A 21,076-nucleotide genomic window follows, 5' to 3' on the forward strand; every position below is an offset into this window, starting at 1 on the left:
CGCCGCAAGTCGGCATCGCAGAGTTGAACGAGGAGACATCTTTCACGACAACGACGACCTTGTCCACCGACTTTATCTCACCACTCTCACGATGGGCGCGAATCGTGCGTGCTCGCTGACGGCCTGATAACCCGGGCGTTGCTGACCCGCCCAGTCGAAGTATTCAAGTTTGCGACGTACCTCTTCATCCCGCTGTTTGCCATGCTGCACTTCGGCGACCCGAACTGGTTCGTCTCAGTCCGACGGTGGGAGCTGCGCTGACTGTCGCAGGTACGAGCACCATGTCCACCCTGTATGTGCTTGAGGCTACCTTGTGTTGCAGACCACTAACCCGTCAGATCAAGCACATCATGTGGCCACCAAAGGAGACGACCAACGTGAGCTTGCCATACTTGGGTAAAGCTGACGCCAGACCATCGCGCCAAAGTCCGCCGACGAGCTCCACTCGGAGCTTAACCGCATCAAGGAGGAGCACAAGGCCCGCCGGACGGGTGTCGCTCCCTCCAAGCCTGCAGCGGCGGCCACACCCGAGAACAGCGCCGTCCTCGCCCAGTTGCCGACCGACGGCAAGTTTGACTGGGCTGCCGGCAGCAAGCGCCTGGTGTAGACAACACACGCGTCTATACACACATATACTGTATGCATATACTCGGCTCATGTGCTGTGGTTGTTGAACGAGGGTGGCGAAGGTGTGAAGCTTGGCGACGAGCTGTGGTGCCACATGATGGGCCACCATTCTACCATTCTCAGTATTCTGCTTTCGCAACGACTGTTAGTGCTCCTCGCCATGCTGCACTCTCGCTCTTGCACTCTCGCTCTGCTCGCTCGTTGAACCATTTGGCTGCATGCCTGATCATGCCCATGCGGACGCTGATATAGTAGGGAAGGGAATAGTATACGCTTCGTCTCGTCTTCCAACTCTAGATGACGACACGAGCGATGCCCCTTCAAACGTCGTCAACCTGCCACCACAGAGGCGCTTTGGTCGGCAGCCTCTGCGTCGCAGTATCCACAACGACGAGGGGCACATTTTGAGGGGTAGGGTTGAGGGGGTGGGGGTGGGGGTTTGGGGGTTGGGGTCTTGGTGGGGTGGTGTTGGGGGAGGGGGGAAGGTGCTAAGGTGGCTAAACGCCAGCGATACAGGTTTGCACGATTACAAAAAGTGGACCAGAAGATGCCGGAAAGTGTGACTTAGATGAGGTCGGCGACGTTAAGGGGCATCTCGTCGACCTGGGTGTTGTAGAAGGTCTCAATCTCACGGAGCATCTTGACGTCCTCGGTGGTGACAAAGTTGATGGCAACACCCTTACGTCCGAAACGACCACCACGGCCGATACGGTGGATGTAGTTCTCCTTGGAAGCGGGGAGGTCGTAGTTGATGACGAGCGAAACCTGCTGGACGTCGATACCACGGGCAAGGAGGTCGGTGGCGATGAGGACACGCGAAGAGCCCGAGCGGAACTCCTTCATGATGACCTCACGCTGGGCCTGGTCCATGTCACCGTGCATGGCCGAGACGGTGAACTCGCGCTCGTGCAGCTTCTGGGTGAGCCAGTCGACCTTGCGGCGGGTCGAGCAGAAGATGACAGCCTGGGTAATGGTGACAGTCTCGTAGAGGTCGCAAAGGGTGTCGAGCTTCCACTCCTCCTTCTCGACAGCAATGTAGAACTGACGGATACCCTCAAGGGTAAGCTCGTCACGCTTGACGAGAATACGGATGGGGTCACGCATGAACTTCTTGGTGACCTCAAGAACGTCGGCGGGCATGGTAGCCGAGAGGAGGACGACCTGGGTCTCGGCGGGGAGGAGCTGGAAGATGTCGTAGATGGCGTCCTTGAAGCCAGTCGAGAGCATCTCGTCGGCCTCGTCAAGGCAGAACATCTTGACCGAGTCGGCGCGGAGGGCACCACGGTTGATCATGTCGAAGACACGGCCGGGGGTGCCGACAACGACGTGGGGGCCCTCGGAGAGCTTGGCAATGTCCTCACGGACAGCGGTACCACCGACACAGGCGTGGCAGTCGACGTTGAGGTAGTCACCGAGGGCGATGACGACCTTCTGGATCTGCTGGGCGAGCTCACGGGTAGGGGCGAGGATGAGGGCCTGGGTCTTCTTGACAGTGGTGTCAATGCGCTGGAGGATCGAGATCGAGAAGGTAGCGGTCTTGCCGGTACCCGACTGAGCCTGAGCGATAACGTCACGGCCAGTGATGATGGGCATGATAGCACGCTGCTGGATGGCCGAGGGGCGCTCGAAACCGTAGGCGTAGACACCACGGAGGAGCTCGGGCTTGAGCTCCATGTTGTCGAAGCTAGGTCACACGGTCAGCAGGCGCCCCACGCAGCAAGAGCACCGAGCTCCAGCTCGGATGCCCAATGCTTGAACACCCACTTGTCAACGACCTGGTCCCAGTTGGACTCGATAAGGTCGGCGCTCAGCTCGAGGCCGTTCTCGTTGTTGCTGAGGTTGGTGTCAGTGATGAGTCATTCTATTGTATTCTGTTGTATGAGGTGGCGAACGCGTCGAGGAGGATATGGGCGGTGCTTCGTTGAGTGGCCAACACGCTCGAACCAGCCCCATGGCTCTACGATCGACATGCCGTCGCTCCTCGCCATCTCTGTACCACGCTGACAAGCCTCGTCTGGGTCGAGTTTTTTGCCGCTGGTCGAAAGGCAGGGCGGAAGGGGGGGTGGAAAGGGGGTGTCGCGCGAGAGAGGACACTCACTCAGCCATGATGTCTGTTTTGTTTTTTTTGTTGGTCGCTTCGTCTTTCGTGACGGAGCAGCCGGGTGTGCGTTTGGAGGGGGTTGCGAGAGCTTTTTTTAAGTAGTTTTGGATACCCGAAGGTGTTTGAAGAGGAGAAGAGAAGAGGAAGAGGTGTCTTTGTGACGGCGGTGGCCAGGGCGGCCAGGCTGGTGTGCGTCGCTGGCTGGGCTGGCTGGGTTGGCTGGCTGGCGCGCCCACCGTACCAAGCCTGCAAAAATTGTCTGGGACGGAACCGTCAGAGCGGACGCACTTAGGGGGGGAGCGCCTGGCGGGTCGACCCTGACGCGCGTGCGGTCACACCGCCAGGGGTCAGTGCCACACCATCCAAAACGCCGTTGTACGCCGAAAGGAGGAGCATGGTGGGTGCCTGGGCGGGACTATTTTTTCCAGACATGGGCGTCACTTGATATCCACCTCCACTTTGGAGGGCCACAGTCAGAAATGGGATTGCATCCACAGCAGCCACCCGTCAACAACAACATTGTCAACACAAAGCCCTATCGCGGGTAGGTAGAGCAGCAGCACCCACATCCCTGCTCTTACCCGCGCAATGGTAGGCAAGTACAAGTTCAACCCCGAGCCCAATGGCCCCGACCGGCCACGCACCGTCCGCGGGGCATACATCTACAACCTTGTAGATTGCATCTACGCGTGCATCCTGCGCGGCGAACTGGACCGTGCGCGACGCGCCTGGGGGATCTTGGTATGTGGCGTTGGTTTGGTGGCGGCTTGAGACAACAACTAACCACAACTCAGGTGCGCTGCCCAGACGTCAACTGGAAGGAGAGGTGGCGCTGGGGTCTGTACCTCATGACCGCTGAGACGGACGCCGAGGCGCCGGCCGGAACACAGACTCAAACGCAGACTCAGCAGCCTAAAGAGGTGGAGCGCTGGCTCAAGAGTCTTCAGATATCAATGCCAGAGGGTGATGTGAGTAGCTGCGTTGGTTCCGTGCTGACATCTGCAGAGACCCGCCATCCTCGCCGAGCTCGTCCTCTTCCACATCAAGGGGCACCGATACCGCGCCGCGCTCGACGAGCTCGAGACGTACCTCACCTCGTACCCTTACCTGCTTTCAGCCTCGCTGCACACATATGCCGGCATGATCTGCTTTTACTTGGCACAGCCGAAAGCGCTGCAGGGGTCAGAGTATGTGCCGCAGGAGCGAGCGGAACGAAGGGATCGAGAGGTGTCTGTCGAGTCTTCTTCAACTGGTTGGTACTGCTTGCTACGACTTTGCTAACCTGCCTAGCGACCAGTGTTGATTCTATTGGCCGTAACGTCCCCCCGCCCAACGAGGGCTTGCTGCGGCAAGCGCGCAAGTGGTTCGAAGCTGCGCTCAAGATCAACCCGCGCGAACAAGTGGCACTGGGATTCATTGGCCTGGTTAGTTGGACTCCTGAAGCGGGAACTGACTGCCAGATGGAGAACCCCGACACTCGGCCAGACTACGCAGATGACAAGTCGGACGAGGAGATGGAGCTCGAGCTGCAGAGCATGGACAGCAAGTCGGACGCTGGGACAGACAAGGGCAGCGAGAGCGACTCGAGGACTGCCACGCCCGAACGGTACGGCGCGTATGGCGGCTTCAGAGGGAGGCACTATGATGACTCGGATTAGGAGGAGCTTCATTCCATGTCTAGATGCGGTCATGTTGTAGGATTATGCGATGTTGTAACGGCATTCTGAACCAAGAGCGGATGTGCAGCTCGGTCTGACCTATCTTCATGTCCTGCCGTCGATGTGGAAACACAAAACACTTGTGTGCGCGGCCGCAATGACCATGTGCACGAGATGCCATGCTGTCACATCGCCAGCACAAGGTCCGCAAGTGTCCGCCCTCATGACGAAGCCGACATCTGGTCCATCAATCGCCTGACCACACAAACACGCCGGGCGGGCGACACCAACAACACGCATCGCCGGCCATTCCCACACGGCATAAACGTCAGTGAGAAGAAAGGTTAGTGGGCTCGGAAACAGCCGATCATGGCGAGTGTGGGAGGCCCCAGTGTCACACGAGACAACGCTCGTGTGGGATGTGGGAGCACATGTGGACCCACAACCAGACCTCCGACGACTGCTGTGAACCTGCTGGGCAGACAGCACCAACGAGCATGCCATGCCGTGCCGCTCATGAGCAGCAGGATGTGCATGACAGCGTCGGCGTGACAGCCGCCTCTCGCAGTCCTTGTCCCTGCTCCCGCCCGAAAAATCTCCAGCACCCTTCCCAATGGCCTCCAATCCACAATCGTCTGCATTGCGCGATACCGATTGCGGGGTCGATGGTGTTACACTCATGCATGGATGCCCGATGAGCCCGGCGACACGATGTCATCGAACATTTTATGCCTTGAGAGCGTACTTCCTCTGGGGGAAGTGGACGGCCTTCTTGTGGGCGCGCTCGGTGGTGGCAGCCTTCTCGTTGGCGGTGAGGCGGCGGCGGATGGCGCGAGTCTTCTTGTTGCGGAGGTCGAGGGGGAGGTACTTCGACTTCTTGTAGAACTCGCGGAGGTTCTGGCGCTGCTTCTGGTTGATGACAGTGAGGACGCGGGCGATCGACTTGCGGACAGTGTTGCTGTGACATGTTAGCTCATGTTGAGGCTGGCGTCGCCGTCGTCTCCATCTGTGTCTGTTCTCGGTGTGCGCTCGCCTCTGTCATGTGCAGGCACTCGACCGCACATGCGCGCACACCTGGCACCTCCTTGCAGCCCGCCACCTGTCCGCCCTCAATCCAACGAAACCGAACCGAGCCAACGCACATCTTGGTGAGCTTCGAAGACGAGCCACCAACGACCTTCTGGACGCGGAGAGTCGAGAGCTCAGTGCGGAGCTCGGTGAGCTGAGCAAGGAGGTCCTGCTTGTTCCTGCGACTGTCAGTTGCTGTTCCCTTGCCGTGTTGCTGCTCGCGCGCGCCAACGCACTTGGACTGGAGCTCAAAGGCCCTGATCTTGGAGGACGACGACGACATCTTGCTATTCCGCGGTGTCAGCTACGTTGAGAGTCGACTTTTAGATGGGGGCAACACGAACCGGAGTGGCGACCTTGAGGTATAGAGGGGAGACCAGAGCCTCGAAGGGACCTTGCAACAAACTCTGCGAGAGTGCCAGCCGCTGGCGGAGCCGAGGGGTGTGGGCGGTGGGTGCGCTCGCTGGCTGTCCTGCAGGCTGCTGGTACGCAGGGCAGCCAGCTTGCACTTGGACACTCAAGTTCGAGGTCGAAATACGTGTCATTCACTTTTCAGTTATCAATGTCGGCGTTTTCAAGTGTGGCACTAGTTCGACGGCCGTCGGCCCTAAGAATAATCGCCTATTGTTTCGTGGTCGGAGACATCCGGTGGACCTGCGGTTCCAATGGAGCCTTGCATGACGGTTCCAAGAGGCACAAATGACTCTTTGTGGACGTGTTCGAGGCAGGCAGGGACAAGTCTGCTGAACTCGCAAGATCAATGACACACGAACAGTGGATCTGTGGAAGGCTGCGTACACTGGCAGACTCTGTTGCACCCATGTCGATACATCTGTAGAGGGGCATCCTTCCAGCGGCCGAAGCCTGTGGTCCAAGACGAGCTCACTAATCGCAGCAAAGCCCTCAGCGAGGTTCAGCTTTTGGTTACAAAGTGTCAGCCATGGTTTGGATCCGCCTCAACCAGGCCATCTTGCTGGATGCTCTTCGATGCCAGTGGGGCTGTGTCTACTGGCCTAGTGGGCCGTCTCGGCTCCGTGTGCACAAGTCCCAACTCCACGACCTCCACCCTGGCGTTTCACTCTGCAAACTGCACCCGTTGCCACTTTGCGCGCCTACCAGATCGACTTCAGGCACGCACCTTCCCCGCGCCTACCTTCGATTCCTTCTAGCAACAACGCGCCCTGCCACCCACCCCACTTGTCGTCACCGCTCACCGCCGCCGCGCACCAGCACCCCCGCCTCAACGCTTAGTGTACAGCAGGTTCCACTCCTTCCAACCTCACTCTCTTCCCCCACTTCCTTCGTCACACTCGCCCACAATGACCAAGATCACCTTCAAGACGGTGCAGAACAAGGTACGCATGCCGCCCCGCTCGAGTGCACCACTCACCCATACAGCTGTTCACGGTCGACGCCGAGGCCAGCGAGACGGTATGTTTACGCGCGGACCAGCCCGCCGCCGCCGCGACGCGCGTGCTGTGCACAGCTGAACTCGCCCCAGGTCGCCGACCTCAAGCACAAGATCCAGGAGTCGCAGACCTTCCCAGCCGAGAACCAGAAGCTCATCTACTCTGGTGCGTTGGAGCCGCGTGACCCGTCAGCGAGCGCCGACTGACCCCTTATCAGGCAAGATTCTCAAGGATGACGCGACCGTTGGCGAGCTCAAGATCAAGGAGAAGGACTTCCTCGTTGTGATGGTTTCAAAGGTGCGTTGGTCGCTATGGATGACATGCTGAGCCCGCCAGCCCAAGCCCGCCCCCGCTGCTGCCGCTGCCTCGTCGTCTTCGGCGACGGCCCCCGCCGCAGCTACCCCCGCCCCCGCTGCCGAGGCCGCCCCTGCGGCCCCTGCCCCCGCCGCTGAGCCCGCCGCCCCTGCTGCTGCTGCCCCCGCCGCCACTGAGGCTGCTGCTGAGGCTACCCCCGCCGAGGGTGCCGCCGCCTACGGCTCGTCGTTCCGTAAGCCGACCCCACTTGCCATCAGCTGACCCGCAGTCACTGGCTCTGCTCTCCAGGGCGCCATCGACGGCATCGTTGAGATGGGCTTTGAGCGCGACCAGGTCGTTCGTGCCCTCCGTGCCAGCTTCAACAACCCGGACCGTGCCGTCGAGTACCTCATGAGCGTGAGTCAACTTCCTCGGGCTGCCGACCCAACTCTGACACAACCAGGGCAACATCCCCGAGACCGAGCCTGCCGCCCCCGCGCCGGCTGCTGCCGCGCCCCGCGCTCCCGTAGGTCTGCATACTGGAGCGTACGCTAACCTGCAGGCCGCTGCTGCACCAGCCGCCGCTCCTGCTGCTCCCGCTGTCCCGGCTGCCGCCGCCGCCGCTGCTCCCGCCGCTGCTGCCGCTGCCACCACCTCGTCCGGCGCCGGCGCTGACAACCTCTTCGCTGTGAGTTTCACTGTCATCGTTTTGTCAATAGTGCTAACCAGACAAGGCCGCTGAGGCTGCTATGAACCGTGACCGTGGCATCCCCGCCGGTGCTGCTGCTGGTGTCCCTGGAGGTGCCGGCGGACCTGACGCTGAGTCGTTGAACGCCATTGCCAACTCGCCGCAGATCCAGCGCATTCGTCAGGCGGTGCAGGAGAACCCTGCCCTCATCCAGCCTCTTCTCCAGCAGATTGCGGCATCAAATCCCGCTCTGGCCCAGGTTATCAACCAGAACCCCCAGGCGCTCTACGACCTCCTTGGTCTCTCGGACGACGACCTTGAGGGAGGCGAGGACTATGGAGGCCCGCAGGTCATGCAGGTCGACTTGACGCACGACGAGGCCGCGGCTGTTGAGAGGGTGAGTGCCGATTTCTTGAGAACAACCCAAGCTGACAACCACAGCTCGAGCAGCTCGGCTTCGACCGCCAAGTCGTGCTCCAGGCGTACCTCCTCTGCGACAGGAACGAGGAGCTGGCCGCCAACTTCTTGTTCGAGAGCGCCGAGGAGGACGAGCAGATGGGTCCATAGATGTCGTAGCACTGTCAGAGGCGGTGGGGAGCGTGCATATGAGGCCTATCAGAGCCACCGAGCGATGGTGTGGTGGCGTAATGTAACGTAGTATTATGAGCAACGAGCAGTGGGTGCAGCGCGATTTGGTTCCGCAACGCGTCGGCGGCACGCGTCATGAATCCAGTCACCTAGTTGATGTTGACTTTGATCTTCCCTCTCTTCCCTCCAATAACTACACACTCCAGAGACCACTCCAAAATGGTATGGCGTCTGACGATTTCACCGCTGACCACAGCCAATGTACGATAAGGAGTCGTCGGCGGCCAAGCCGCAGTTTGAGATGGGTACGTTCACGCGTCGCGACGCGGTAATGTTGACACGCTTGCAGACAAGGACCAGGAGGACCGTTTCGTGCGGTTCGTCGAGCGCATGCCCGCGCGTACGGACGGCCTGGTCCGTCTGTTCGATAGGGGAGATTACTTCTCCGCGCATGGCCCAGACGCGCTCCTCATCGCCGAACAGGTGTACAAGACCACCAATGTGCTCAAGTACCTCGGCTCGCCTTCCGCGCGCCCTGGGTCATCGTCCTCGGCCAAGGGTCTTCCCTCCGCCACGGTATCCATGACGCTTGCCAAGGCGTTCCTCCGCGACTGCTTGACGACGAAGCAGATGCGCGTCGAGATCTACGAGCCTGTTGACGGCGCCGGCGGGCGAAAGAACCACACGCAGTGGCACCTCGCCAAGCAGGCCTCCCCTGGCAACCTGTCCCAGGTGGAGGACCTCCTCTTCGCCCACGAGGACTTGCTCGCCAACGCCGTGAGCATGGCCCTCCGAGTTTACATCAAGGACGGCGTGCGCACTGTCGGCGCGGCGTTCGTCGACGTCCAGGACAAGACCATTGGCGTGGCCGAGTTCCCCGAGGACGAGCACTACGGCAACACCGAGTCGCTCATCATCCAGCTCGGTATCAAGGAGTGTATCATGCAAGAGGACGCCAAGCACGTCGACCACGAGCTGGCCAAAGTGCGCACACTGGTCGAGCGATGCGGTGTGATTGTTACGGAGCGCAAGGCGTCGGAGTTCCAGCCGTCAAGTGTCGTCCAGGATCTGGGACGGTTGCTGAATGACACACACCCAAGTGTTCTGCGTGAGTCGGGAGTGGCGTGATGATGGCTGACTTTTGCAGCCGAGCACGACCTCAAGCAGGCCATGTCGGCCCTCTCGGCGCTCATCGCGTACCTCGGCCTCCTGTCCGACTCGCTTGTCCACGGTACTTTCAAGCTCCACAACCACGACCTGTCACAGTACATGAAACTGGACGCGAGCGCACTCAAGGCACTCAACCTCATGCCCAACCCTGAACTCGGGGGGAACAAGAACATGAGCCTGTACGGCCTGCTGAACTACTGCCGGACGTCGCAGGGCCAGCGGCTGCTGGCGCGTTGGCTCAAGCAGCCGCTTGTGAACCTCCACTCGATTCTTGAGCGGCAGAACATTGTCGGCATGTTTGTCGACGACACGGTGACGCGTGCGACGATCCAGGACGACTGCTTGAAGAAGATTCCCGACTTTCACCGTATCTCGAAGCGCTTCCACCGCGGCCAGGCTGGCCTCGAGGACGTGGTGCGCGTGTACCAGGCTGTCCAAGTGGTGAGTTGTGGGCGAATGGCACTGCTGACTGTAGCTTCCGCGTATTATCGGCTACCTCGACGAGGTCAAGGACGCCAACCCTGAGCACGGCCAGGTCCTCGACACGAGGTTTACCGACGCGCTTAGAGGCCACTCGGACATGCTGGACAAGTATGCCGAGATGGTTGAGAATACGATCGACCTGGACGAGCTGCAGAACCACAACTTTGTCCTGCTGCCCACGTTGGACAATGAGCTCCAGCGCTACCGTGACGACCTTATCGGCGTTCGTGACCAGCTGGATGCTGAGCACAAGCGCGTCGGCAGGGCCCTCGGCCTCGATCTCGACAAGAAACTCCATCTTGAGAACCACCAGGTGTACAAGTACTCGTTCCGCATCACCAAGGCTGAGGCCGGGCTTATCCGCAACAAGAAGCAGTACATCGAGCTGTCGACGCAGAAATCGGGTACGATCTTCACGACAGAGACTCTGCGCGAACTTAGCGAGCAGTTCTCAGACTTGCAGGAGGGGTATGAGCAGAAGCAGCGCCACCTCGTCAAAGAGGTGGTCCAGATTGCCGCATCATACATTCCCGTGTTTGAGCAGCTCGACGACCTCATCGCGGCGCTCGACGTCATCCTCAGCTTTGCTCAGATTGCCGTGAGCGCGCCGATTCCGTACATCAAGCCCACTATCAAGGAGAAGGGCTCAGGCGACGTTGTGATCACAGGCGCTCGCCACCCCTGCTTGGAGGTCCAGGATGACATCCAGTTCATCGCCAACGACCATGAGATGCGCAAGGGTGAGCATGAAAGCAAGTGTGGCGCTGACCTTCGCAGGTGAAAGCGAGTTCCATGTCATCACCGGACCAAACATGGGCGGTAAATCTACCTACATTCGCCAGCTGGGTACCATTGCGCTCATGGCCCAAGTCGGCTGCTTTGTGCCTGCCGACTCGGCCGAGCTGCCCATCTTTGACTGCATCCTGGCGCGTGTCGGCGCAGGTGACAGTCAGCTCAAGGGAGTCTCGACGTTCATGGCGGAGATGCTCGAGACGGCGACCATCCTGCGCTCAGCTACTCGCGACTCATTGATCATCATCGACGAGCTGGGTCGCGGTACATCGACCTACGATGGCTTCGGTCTTGCTTGGGCTATCAGCGAGTGAGTATGGGTGCGACCGCCCGCGCTGACATTAGACACATTGCCAACAACATTCGCTGCTTCTGCCTGTTTGCAACTCACTTCCACGAGCTCACAACGCTTGCCGACCAGCTGGAATGGGTCAAGAACCTTCAAGTTCGCGCCGAGGTTCGCCAGGCGCCCGAGGGCTCGAAGCAAGACCGTGAGATCACCCTCCTGTACCAGGTTGTCGATGGCCACAGCGACCAGAGTTTCGGTATTCACGTCGCTGAGCTGGCCCGCTTCCCCGAAAGCGTGGTCAAGCTCGCGAAGCGCAAGGCGGAGGAACTCGAGGACTTTGGTGATGGTCCTGCACCAGAGCCGAAACTGCCGAAAACAGAGGTGGAAGCAGGAACCGAGCTCATGCGTTCCTTCCTCGAAACGTGGCGCAGCCGCACCGAGGGGGCGTCCGAGGAGCAGCAGTTGGAGGAGCTTCGCCGCACGGCCAACGAGTTCAAGGATCGCTTTGACGGCAATGCGTGGGTGCAGAAGGCTATCGAGGGGTTGTAGTAGTGCAAACGCACGGGCCATCATGCCGCCAGGGCGTTGCGGCGATGGACCGGGCGCAGGTGTAATCTAAGCAATGTGGGTTAGTGTAGGTTAGATGCAAGTCAGTGCGACGGTGCGGGGCATAAGTCACGCCAGACGATACACTTGTCGGGAAGCCGAACAGCCTCGGGCTCCATGCTGTGAAGCTACAGAGTACGCTGAGTGGGACGACGGTCAGAGGGCTGAATTAGTGAATGCGGGATCTGTGGCTGCGCAGCAGCATCGAGAGCCGCGGGCAAGGTCATGACTGCCCGGCATGGGTCTGTGTCGCCGAACAGGGCCGTGCACTGAGCGCAGGTGGCGCGTCGCTGACGCCAGATCTGGTGCAGCAGAGGGAAGATCTGGCCGGCAATGGGCTGTGGGCATTTGTGGGCTGTTGTTGAGTATTGACGAATTGACGGCTGTCTGTCGCACGAACCGCGGACGATGGCGGTGCGCGGATGTGTATAGTCTTTGTCTCAGCAGCAGCAGCGACAGCGGCTGTTGACACCCGCTCACCGTCGTCGTCAGGCAGCGGCGTCTGGGGTGGTTGCGTGGTTGCTGCCACCCGTCGCGTGCCGGCGGCGGCTGTGTCTTGGCCCTGATATCGCGGGCACTGCGCGACGAAAATAGCACGCGCGGCAGGGCGGTGTGGGGTGGTGTTACAGGTTGTGTCCGCAATCCGCGGTTGTTGCATTCTGTCGCATCGGGCTGCTGCTGCAGCGGCTTCTGGCGTCTGGCGGCAAACGACGACAACGGCGGAGGCAGCGGCGAGCAGGTACGAGGGCGTCGACCGGACCTATGGCTTAGAGGACAGCTTTGGGCGCGTCGTCGGCGGAGCCGAGAGGCACACACTACGACACGAACGATGCGCCCTCGTCGTCGTCCGCTCGACCGGCTCGTCGACCAACACTGCAAACATCAACACCGGTTGTTGCCTTCCTTTTCTCACTTGACATTCGACTTACTACTACTCACTTCACTTTTAGTAGAGCCCCTTGTCTACTTGGCTGTTGGCGTCATACCCCCCAAAGCTGTGAGTGCAAGCCTGCTGCGAGCCAGACTACGACGCAGCTGCTGCGAGCTCGTCGTCATGCCCTTCCCCCACCCTTTGGCACCCCCTTTGCCCGCCCGTCCGCCCGCGCCTCTTTCTCTCACCCCCAGTTCGGCTTGCTAACTGATTCTGCAGCGCCTTTGCCGTCTTCCTTCCTTCTCTCTCTCTCTCCCACCATCACCATCACAACCACCGCAATGCTCCCCACCTTCTTCGCGGCGGCCGCTGTCGCCGCTGGCATGGTGAGTACAGTTATGATGCTGTCCGTCGATACCTGCTCACCCACCAGGCCCACGCCCAGGTCACGGCGACAGGCACTATGGGTGTGACCAACCCCACGGCCGCGGTCCTCGGCACGCCCGTCAACCAGTCGTCGTACTCGCGTCTCATCTCGCTCAACAGCATCAACGACTTGTGAGTGGCGGCAAGGGGGTGGTGGCAGTCTACGAGGAAGAGGAGTGTCACCACCCACCCCCTGTGTGGTCACCCACTAAGGCACGGCCCCAGCTGCATCTTCGCCCCGCCCAACCCCGGCTCCACGATCGGCAACACGGAGACGGAGCAGGTCGCGTGGTGTATCCAGCCGCGTAACAACGCCCGTGTCATCCCAGACGGCACATTCCAGGCCGTCCACTTTGTCAAGACGCCCCTCTACTACCAGGTCCAGGGCTGGGCTGACCTGACGCGTATGAACATTGCCCCAGGCGACGAGGGTGGAGAGCTCGACCCCCACGGCCAGACGGGCGACGGCAACCCCGTGGGCGGCAACGTCACCTGCAACGCAACGGGCCACGACGTGTCGTACGAGGAGTGGATGAAGTGGGTCACATTGTGTCACACCCCGCTAACCCACCAGCTACATCTCGTACCAGCAGTTCTGCCTGCGTATCTGCATCGCTGAGAACTCGACCTACACGGCCGCCCTCGAGTGCCAGCACACCCTCGACGAGATGGGATGCAACTGGGTCATGCCAGGCGACTACACCAACAACTCGTTCACCGAGTGCGATGCCGACTCTGCATACCCTCCCGGCATCTACCCCCTCGGCGATGGCCAGACGTCGACCTTTGCCCAGCGTTACACGGGCACGTACACGCAGGGTGGCACCATTGGCCTCTTCACCGTCGGACAGACGGTGACCCCACCCAACCCCTACTCGACCCCTGCATCCTCCAACTGCATCACCTACTCCACGGTCAGCAACGGTATCCCCACTGCCGCGCTCTCGTCCAACGCCTTCTTTACATGGACGCCGGGCATTAGCTTTAGCAACCTCCCCAGCAGTTCCAGCAGTTCGTCGGCATCCCCTACTGGTGACGTGATCGTCACCACCACGAACGCTGCAGGCTCAACCATCGTTTCCTCTGAGAAGGCGACCGCCAGCGCTGCCAAGGCCAACTCGTACGCGGTCCAGCATGGTGCAAGCTATGGCCCTGTGGCCATTGCCGTCTTCTCGACCATTGCCATTATTGCCGGCGCGAGCGTCATCATGGTGTAAGCGATCGTTTGTACCTCGCATAACCCATAGAACCCCGCCCCGACCCCCCGGCGTAGACCGACATTCCTTTGGACACTCTCTCATCGTGCTGTGCACGCACACACAGCTTCATGTGATGATAATGGCATAACGATACAGGAACATGAGCCACTGGTGTGGCCGTAGACGTGTGCTGCGCAGCAGCGGTGTACAATGGTGGACTGAAAAGTCGTGCAGTTGGTGAATGGTAAAGTGGCGGTGAAGTGTTTGAGCGCAACGCTACGAGCGCTTGCGGCGGTGTGAGAAGACACTGCCAACGATGGCAGTGAAGCCTTCCTTGGGTTCTTTGGGCTGGTCCTTCTTCTTCTCCGACTTGGAGCGGTGAAGCCAGCCATGCTTCTCCTTTGATGGGACGCGGATCATTGGCACGTCATGATTGTAGTCGACCGAGCCGGCCGGTGTACGGTCGCGGGACGGTATAGGAGGGATGTTGATGGCGAGGGGGCGAGGGAAGATGTCGTGGCTGTGGTCAACAGAGCCGGACGGTGTGCGGTCGCGCGAGTCGGATTGAGGAATTGTAATTGCCAGCCCCCGCGCGTCGTGGCGGTCCAGCAGACGCGCAGCGGTGCCCTCATGGCTGTGGTCGACCGACCCGACCGGCGTGCGATCGCGCGAATGCGGTTGGGGGATGCTGATCGCAAGTGGGCGCGCGTCATGCCGCTCGAGTAGCCGCGCTGCAGTGCCTTCATACCCGTGATCCACCGAGCCCACTGGCGTGCGGTCGCGCGAGCCCGACTGGGGGATATTGATCGCGAGCGGTCGCGACGGCTGGGGCGAGTCGGCGAGCGCGAGCTGGCGCATCGCATTCACGGGGCTCGAGGCGAGGGTCGGCGTCTCGGGCTGCTCGAGGACCACGGCGTCGTCCTCGGGCGGCATCGCGGCCGACCGGCGCAGCGGGCTCTCGAAATCCGGCGCATTGTTCAGCCCGTCGCTGAAGGACACCGACTTGCCACGGCGGATGATGCGCGCCGCCGCCGCGCCGGCAGTCGGCGGGGCGGCGGAAGCCCCGGACCGAGGCCGGCCCGAGTCGGAGCCCGTGCGTCTCGGGCTCGGCCACGCGCTCGAGTACCCCGTCTCCACTGGAGTCGGGGGCAGCGAGGCCTCGGCGGCTGTGCGCTCAGCCCACTGGTGCAGACTGATTCTCGGGGACGACGAGATCCAGTCTCCGCCGCGGGATGACGCTCGGCTCTGGGGCCGGTATCCAGATATCCCAGGGAAGCCCTCGGGTGAGGTTGCGGTTGGAGACGAGACGAGGGGCGGGCCGAATCTCGCGACGGGGGACGGTGGGACAGAGTATCCAAAGTCCCAGCTGGGGGCGCCCGACACTATCGATGACGATGTGGGTACGCGTCCTGGGCTAGCTCAGCTTGGGTTCCGTATACAACTTACGAAGCTCTTGGCGATCTCTCAGTCCGGGCAATTCGCCTAGAAGCGATTCGGCGAGGAATGACGGCTTCTTGGCGCCCCGGAGCCAGGGGTGCTCGGCGAGCTTGGCAGCCGTGGGGCGCAGTGCGGGGTCCTTCTGCAGGCACAGGTCGACAAACTCGCGCATTTGCTTGCTAAACGCCTTGTCCAGCTTTGGGGGCGCCGTCGTCGCTGTCGCAGTGAGCACGTCGGACACCTTGCCGTTGCGCGGCGGCGACCCCTGCGCGAGCTCGATGATGGTGATGCCGAGGCTCCACATGTCCGCCTTGGCATCGTACAGCTGCCCGAGGATGACTTCTGGCGCCATCCACGACGGCTGGTGGGGCTGTTGAGCGCGTCACCATGGCACGACGACTCACTGTGCCGACAAAGCTCTGGCGCTTGCCGATTTCCTTGACGAGTACCGGGCGGGCAGCTGTGGACGGCTTCGGAAGAATATGCAGGCCCGGGCGATCAAAGCGCACTGAGTCGACAGGCGGCGGGCGCTCCTCGGCTGGCGTGCGCGGCGTATTCATGTCTCCACCGACACCAAAGTCGGCCAGGAGGACCGTGCCATCGGGCTGGAGGAGCAGGTTGCCGGCCTTCAAGTCACGCTGTGACGCTCGTCAGTCACTAGGCACGCATGTCCAAACACTGTGCACACGAACGTGGAGGAAGCCGTTGGCGTGGAGGTAGCCTAGGCCGTCGATCACCTGTCGTATCACGGCCTTGGTCTCATCCTCGTCGAGTGCGGCGCTGTGACGTGAGCTGCCGGCGGCGGCATTGCGTTTCCGCCATTCCAAGACTCCGGCGAGTGATCCGCCTTCTATTAGGGGTGTGACAATGGCGACTCGTGTGTGATCGGGCGGTAGGGTGAATGTTGCCAGGACTCTGCGTTGTGTATGAGCGGGGGCGCGCGGGCGGCGGGGGGCGGTTGATGGTACGAGCGAGCGAGCCATGCGAGCTACGCAGGCAGCGGTACCGGTACGTACCGCAACACGTTTTGGTGGCGACAAAGGCCCAGTAGCCGTGCTTCCCTTGACAGCTGGCCGAGGTCGCTGCTCGCCGACGAGACCTTGATCGCGCAGGGGTGCCATTCGCCGTCGAGGGCGCCGGGCACGTTGAAGACGGCGGCATAGACGGTGGACGACGCCCCGAAGCCTGGCGGCGATTAGGGCCTTGTCGCGTGCGCACGCGCGCGTGAGCGAGCACTTACCGACTGGCGCGCCGAGGTCGTAGTCGGCCGCGTCTGACGTGAACGGCAGCCAGGACGCGTCGTCCAGCATGCCCTGGTGGTGTGTATCCCCCGCCATGGTTGACGGAGAGTAAACAGATACTTGCTTGGTTGCCAGATGCGAGCGATGATGCTGTGCGGTGGATGTACGCATGCAGTGGCTTGGCGTCTGTCTGCCCTTTGTTGGTTCGCTGGCTGGGAAGTCAAGCCACGTGAATGATGAAACTGGTTGGCGATTCAGGCACCGGTTGCAGCAAGTCGAGAGTGGAGGGCGGCGGGGACAACAACAACGAGAGGGGGGGGGGGCCACTGTGCGGGGCGGGGGGCGGGCGTCATCCGTGGCATCGGACCCATTTTCATCACTAGTCTCAATCCTTACCCTATGTAATTTGGCTGGCACACATGGATTAGCCCACCACACGCGTATGCAGCGCGGTTTACAAAAAATGTGGGGTGTATTGTATGTGCATTGCGAGGTGCAGGGTTGGTATAGATCTAGTTGTACAGGCGAGAGGCGGCGCACACGTAGGCGCAGCGTTCGGCTGCGGCTCTTGATCGGCGCCGAGGGTCGCTAACCCGCCAAAGTTCAGTGTCAGGCGACCTTTCCTTTAGAGTCGTGTTTCTTTTTCACTTGACTATTGCTTGCCCGCGGGGAGATCTCACTTGGTGCCAAATGAGCTGATGCCAGCCATACTCGTGCTGTCCAAGAGAGCGTGGCCCCGCCTGCCCCGCGCTTCATTGGCACCCGGCTCCTCCACCAGACACGTAGAGACTCCGAGACATTTAACTCGACGTCGGTAACCATCTCCAGCGCGTCTCGCCGCACCCTCTACAGCCCCTAGCAGTTCACTAATAATGTGTATCACCACATTAACGTGTAGCTAGCGGAGCATCGATCCCGGCGGCGCCGCCATTTGCCTCGGCTGTTTGGGGAATGCGGCAGCCGTGTCCGAGGGCGCGGCGGCGCACGGGGGACCTCCAGTTGCACTCAGCTCCGTCTGTAGCTCCATCTGTAAGTCCTCCGCGCATGTCCTACCTCCGGGTCAGCCGCACTAACAAGCCAGAGCCCGCCAGTGCGATTGCTGGTGGCGCCAGCTCACCCAACAAGGCAAGCCGCCCCGAGCGCCTGCCCCCTCTGACCCCTCTCACGTCTTCCCGACATACCTCAACCACAGCCGGCACGACCTATGACAACAACGTGATTCAGTTCCAACGGCGCTGGGAACACCTCGCCCGTGCCCCCGGGGTCCGAGTTCGCCGACGCAGCCGGCAGCGTGCCCCAGCGGCAGTGCCCACTCTCCCGCAAGTCGAGGCTAGCGTGCCACTCGCCATGCCGAGTCGACTCGGCCCTGGGATAATTCCTGTGCCATCGTTGGTATCAGCATGATCAATTGAGCCACGGCATGCCATCCTTCCTCGCGCATGCCACCGACGCCACCATTCCTCAGTGAAACGGGTCTAAGATCCCCGAGTGTGAGGCATGTGTCGGTCAAGGTATCTGCAACCAAGAGGCATGTAGGGAGCACACGAGCGAGCGCACGCATACCGTCTTACAGAGACAGGAGGACCCAGCATATCCCGTACGCTCCCACGATCCGCACTCGATGGAGAATGAGTAAATTCGCCCGCCAAAGCCAAAAATCCCACGCTGCCACAATCGACGACCACCAATGGTCTCGCGTCACGTGATTCCCGGCGGACTCGCGTGAACACAAACAGTCGCCACAGGACTGCCCATGCATGCTCGTAGAGGAGGTCTGGCCGCGCCGCGAGCGTTGCAGTGTTACTACTATTATGTCGGCAGATGAACGGGCCGCGGCGAGGAGCGGACGGGTGTCGAGCGGACGTCACAACAACAACGCCGCGGCTGTTCCGCTTTCCGCCTGCGGCGACGAGTGCCACCGGCTTCCAACGCGGCCGGCGGTTTGGGTGGTGGGAAGCGGTGATGACCGCCACTGAATAGGCGAAGTCAGAGGGGGCTAAACCAATGCTTGTTTCTGCTGCATCTTCTGGACGGTAGAGCTGATGATGCTGCTGGTGCGTAGTAGTGAATTGTCGTCGTGCCGGTTGGCATTCCGACGGCGCAGCGGATCTGGGGGCCAGCCTCTTTCGATGCGTTTCGTTTGCTGCGTTCTTCCACCACGACTCCAACTCACCCGAATCGGTTGGCTGGACAGCCGCACAGTCGACACATAGCGCGGCATTCTCCTCTTCCTGTGGCATGCCAGATCTATACTGTGTCAAGGTGCGACGATGTAACGATACACCATGGGCTCGTGACCCACAAAATCCGTCAAAATGTTGGTAGTTCCTTCCAACCAACGTCGCCCGCCACCTCGATGTCGCTCCAACACTCTCAGCATCAGCGTCAAATTTGCGCAGAGGATGGATTCTCCATCCACCCCAAGCCCAACAATTCCCCGATATGACACGCTAGGCAGGCGACGTAAAGGTGTTCCATATTGGCGTGACCCCGGGTCTCCAGAGAGCCGAGGCAAACATCTTTGCGGTCGACAAGCGGAGGTTGTCCAAGTCGTGGAGCCGCGATCTGGCCGGCCGGGAGGCCCAACACCACTCATTGCGATCGCCTCGGTACACGTGTACCCGGCAGAATGTCGGAGCCGCCCTTGCCGCAGGCCAGTGGTGTCACTACGTTGATGCATCGCTCTATGCAAATGGGATCCGCCGGGGGGAGGGAGTACTAGGGATACAAGGTGGATACAGTACAAGGTGGGGTCGCCGTCGTGGGACCCCGTTCGTCATCAGGGGTCCATGCCTCGAATAGAAGTGAGGTCACTATTATGCCGAGTCTCGGCGGGGTACTTTGTCGCTGCTCTCTGACCGAAGCAAGTTGGAGAGTTGGGGTCTGGAAGGTGCGAAGTCGATAAAGTTTGGCGGAGACGAGTTGGGGCCGGTCGGAAGTGGAGCGCGCGAGTCTGCCACATTGTGCGGTTGCTTTTTGATCGTCACGGGATCGCTTCTCGTTGGTGACCGGCCGTTGGTCGTCGCCTGCACAGAGTGGTGCAGGTGTGGGACCGGCGATACGGGTTGGTGCAAGTGTTGGTGCTGTTCGGGAACGCTTGCCGTCTGCTCGAGTTTTGAGAAGTATGCCGCCAAAGAGTCGATATTGACGGGGACGCCTTGGCGCCGCTGCATTTCGACGTGGTGGCCGGCAGCCGCGGCGTAAAACGGAGGGAGCGATGCGACGAAGGCAGAAAGTGTCTGGATCATGTCCTCGCGCGTTTCCACGTCCTGGAGTGACATGCGAAGCTCGGCAAAGCGGCGTCGAATGGGTGAATCGAGAATGGTGGCATTGGGGGTGGGTGTTGTGGCGCTGCTACTGCCCGTGCCAGAGGTGTAGTCTGCAGATGACGACGACACCGACGGGCGGCTGTCCTCTGAGCCCACCCGCTCGCGGTGAACCATTTGAAGGTGAGGCAATCCCAGTACTCGTGGTGAACGAAGAGCACTTTGGGACGGGAATATCCTCGGTGCGAACGACCCCGCAAATCGCACGTCGAGGGTCGGGGTGAGGCTGAGAATGTCGGGCAGTTGGTAGGGGGGTTACAAAAAGAAGATAGTGCACGACCGCGAGTCGTTACAGTGCGAGATAGAGAGAGAGTGATGCGTCGGTGGAAGGAGTGTCGTTGTTGATGAGGCAGATACGGTAGGTATAGTGAAGTTAGGGTTGATGGCAAATGGCAATTTCGTGTGGGACCTGGTGGACTCGAGTGGTGGTATTAAAGGTTTGACATAGGCCTAGAGTCCTTGGCACCTGGCTCCGGTAATGGACACTGTGAACGCGCGGCGGCGGCGAGCTCACTCAGTGCGGGCGGAGGGGGTACGCGGTAGTCAGATTCGCCGCAGTCGCAAGCGGCTTGCGTGCTCAGCAGTCTGCGGTGGTCGGCCCGAGGAGCTACCGGCTGCAAGGGAGGGGGGAAAGCTGGACAAGGGAGCCAAGGGCCAGAGACTGGGAATGAGCTTGTCTGCCGTGATGGTCAGGAGGATGCTGTCGTTGTTGCGGACGTGGTGCCGGAGGGATGGGAGGGTGCCAAGGATCGTCAAGGGTGGGCGGAGGCGGCATGTGGGCGAGCAACAACGCCTAATGCCTA

The 21,076-nt window shown here is 60.8% G+C and overlaps 8 protein-coding genes across 8 annotated transcripts; 5 read left to right on the forward strand and 3 right to left on the reverse strand.

Moving 5' to 3' along the window:
* The first annotated feature begins 56 nt into the window (after positions 1 to 56).
* Positions 57 to 661, forward strand: LOC62_02G002351 (uncharacterized protein). The gene is made up of 5 exons (XM_062768861.1): positions 57 to 104; positions 155 to 227; positions 271 to 292; positions 339 to 377; positions 413 to 661. Exons 1-5 carry the CDS (start codon positions 92 to 94, stop codon positions 605 to 607), a joined length of 342 nt encoding a protein of 113 aa, XP_062624845.1. The 5' UTR covers positions 57 to 91; the 3' UTR covers positions 608 to 661.
* Positions 662 to 1,057: 396 nt separating this feature from the next.
* Positions 1,058 to 2,934, reverse strand: TIF1_0 (ATP-dependent RNA helicase eIF4A). The gene is made up of 3 exons (XM_062768862.1): positions 2,726 to 2,934; positions 2,392 to 2,460; positions 1,058 to 2,311 (listed from the first exon to the last, which is right to left on the reverse strand). Exons 1-3 carry the CDS (start codon positions 2,731 to 2,733, stop codon positions 1,192 to 1,194), a joined length of 1,197 nt encoding a protein of 398 aa, XP_062624846.1. The 5' UTR covers positions 2,734 to 2,934; the 3' UTR covers positions 1,058 to 1,191.
* A 300-nt stretch (positions 2,935 to 3,234) lies between these two features.
* On the forward strand, positions 3,235 to 4,944 carry rrn11 (RNA polymerase I-specific transcription initiation factor rrn11). The gene is made up of 5 exons (XM_062768863.1): positions 3,235 to 3,469; positions 3,523 to 3,696; positions 3,734 to 3,980; positions 4,019 to 4,152; positions 4,189 to 4,944. Exons 1-5 carry the CDS (start codon positions 3,317 to 3,319, stop codon positions 4,384 to 4,386), a joined length of 906 nt encoding a protein of 301 aa, XP_062624847.1. The 5' UTR covers positions 3,235 to 3,316; the 3' UTR covers positions 4,387 to 4,944.
* Positions 4,945 to 4,947: 3 nt separating this feature from the next.
* RPL35 (60S ribosomal protein L35) lies at positions 4,948 to 5,915 on the reverse strand. The gene is made up of 4 exons (XM_062768864.1): positions 5,799 to 5,915; positions 5,691 to 5,741; positions 5,529 to 5,633; positions 4,948 to 5,344 (listed from the first exon to the last, which is right to left on the reverse strand). The coding sequence occupies exons 2-4, from the start codon at positions 5,735 to 5,737 to the stop codon at positions 5,113 to 5,115; spliced, it is 384 nt and encodes a 127-aa protein (XP_062624848.1). The 5' UTR covers positions 5,738 to 5,741; positions 5,799 to 5,915; the 3' UTR covers positions 4,948 to 5,112.
* An 825-nt stretch (positions 5,916 to 6,740) lies between these two features.
* rhp23 (UV excision repair protein rhp23) lies at positions 6,741 to 8,515 on the forward strand. Its single transcript, XM_062768865.1, has 10 exons — positions 6,741 to 6,809; positions 6,853 to 6,885; positions 6,956 to 7,028; positions 7,081 to 7,160; positions 7,200 to 7,410; positions 7,447 to 7,574; positions 7,621 to 7,683; positions 7,720 to 7,845; positions 7,892 to 8,242; positions 8,287 to 8,515. The coding sequence occupies exons 1-10, from the start codon at positions 6,774 to 6,776 to the stop codon at positions 8,410 to 8,412; spliced, it is 1,227 nt and encodes a 408-aa protein (XP_062624849.1). The 5' UTR covers positions 6,741 to 6,773; the 3' UTR covers positions 8,413 to 8,515.
* A 112-nt stretch (positions 8,516 to 8,627) lies between these two features.
* msh-2 (DNA mismatch repair protein msh-2) lies at positions 8,628 to 11,805 on the forward strand. The gene is made up of 7 exons (XM_062768866.1): positions 8,628 to 8,655; positions 8,690 to 8,738; positions 8,783 to 9,541; positions 9,581 to 10,044; positions 10,079 to 10,826; positions 10,864 to 11,188; positions 11,224 to 11,805. Exons 1-7 carry the CDS (start codon positions 8,653 to 8,655, stop codon positions 11,714 to 11,716), a joined length of 2,841 nt encoding a protein of 946 aa, XP_062624850.1. The 5' UTR covers positions 8,628 to 8,652; the 3' UTR covers positions 11,717 to 11,805.
* Positions 11,806 to 12,660: 855 nt separating this feature from the next.
* On the forward strand, positions 12,661 to 15,257 carry LOC62_02G002357 (uncharacterized protein). Its single transcript, XM_062768867.1, has 5 exons — positions 12,661 to 12,770; positions 12,924 to 13,030; positions 13,078 to 13,202; positions 13,296 to 13,607; positions 13,645 to 15,257. Exons 2-5 carry the CDS (start codon positions 12,986 to 12,988, stop codon positions 14,285 to 14,287), a joined length of 1,125 nt encoding a protein of 374 aa, XP_062624851.1. The 5' UTR covers positions 12,661 to 12,770; positions 12,924 to 12,985; the 3' UTR covers positions 14,288 to 15,257.
* On the reverse strand, positions 14,546 to 17,065 carry OXSR1 (Serine/threonine-protein kinase OSR1; the record flags this gene model as incomplete). The annotated part of the gene is made up of 6 exons (XM_062768868.1): positions 16,947 to 17,065; positions 16,723 to 16,891; positions 16,399 to 16,621; positions 16,111 to 16,344; positions 15,716 to 16,067; positions 14,546 to 15,678 (listed from the first exon to the last, which is right to left on the reverse strand). Exons 1-6 carry the CDS (start codon positions 17,041 to 17,043, stop codon positions 14,546 to 14,548), a joined length of 2,208 nt encoding a protein of 735 aa, XP_062624852.1. The 5' UTR covers positions 17,044 to 17,065.
* Positions 17,066 to 21,076: the final 4,011 nt, after the last annotated feature.

This window comes from Vanrija pseudolonga, chromosome 2, assembly GCF_020906515.1.
Source record: "Vanrija pseudolonga chromosome 2, complete sequence".
Taxonomy (NCBI): Eukaryota; Fungi; Basidiomycota; class Tremellomycetes; order Trichosporonales; family Trichosporonaceae; genus Vanrija; species Vanrija pseudolonga.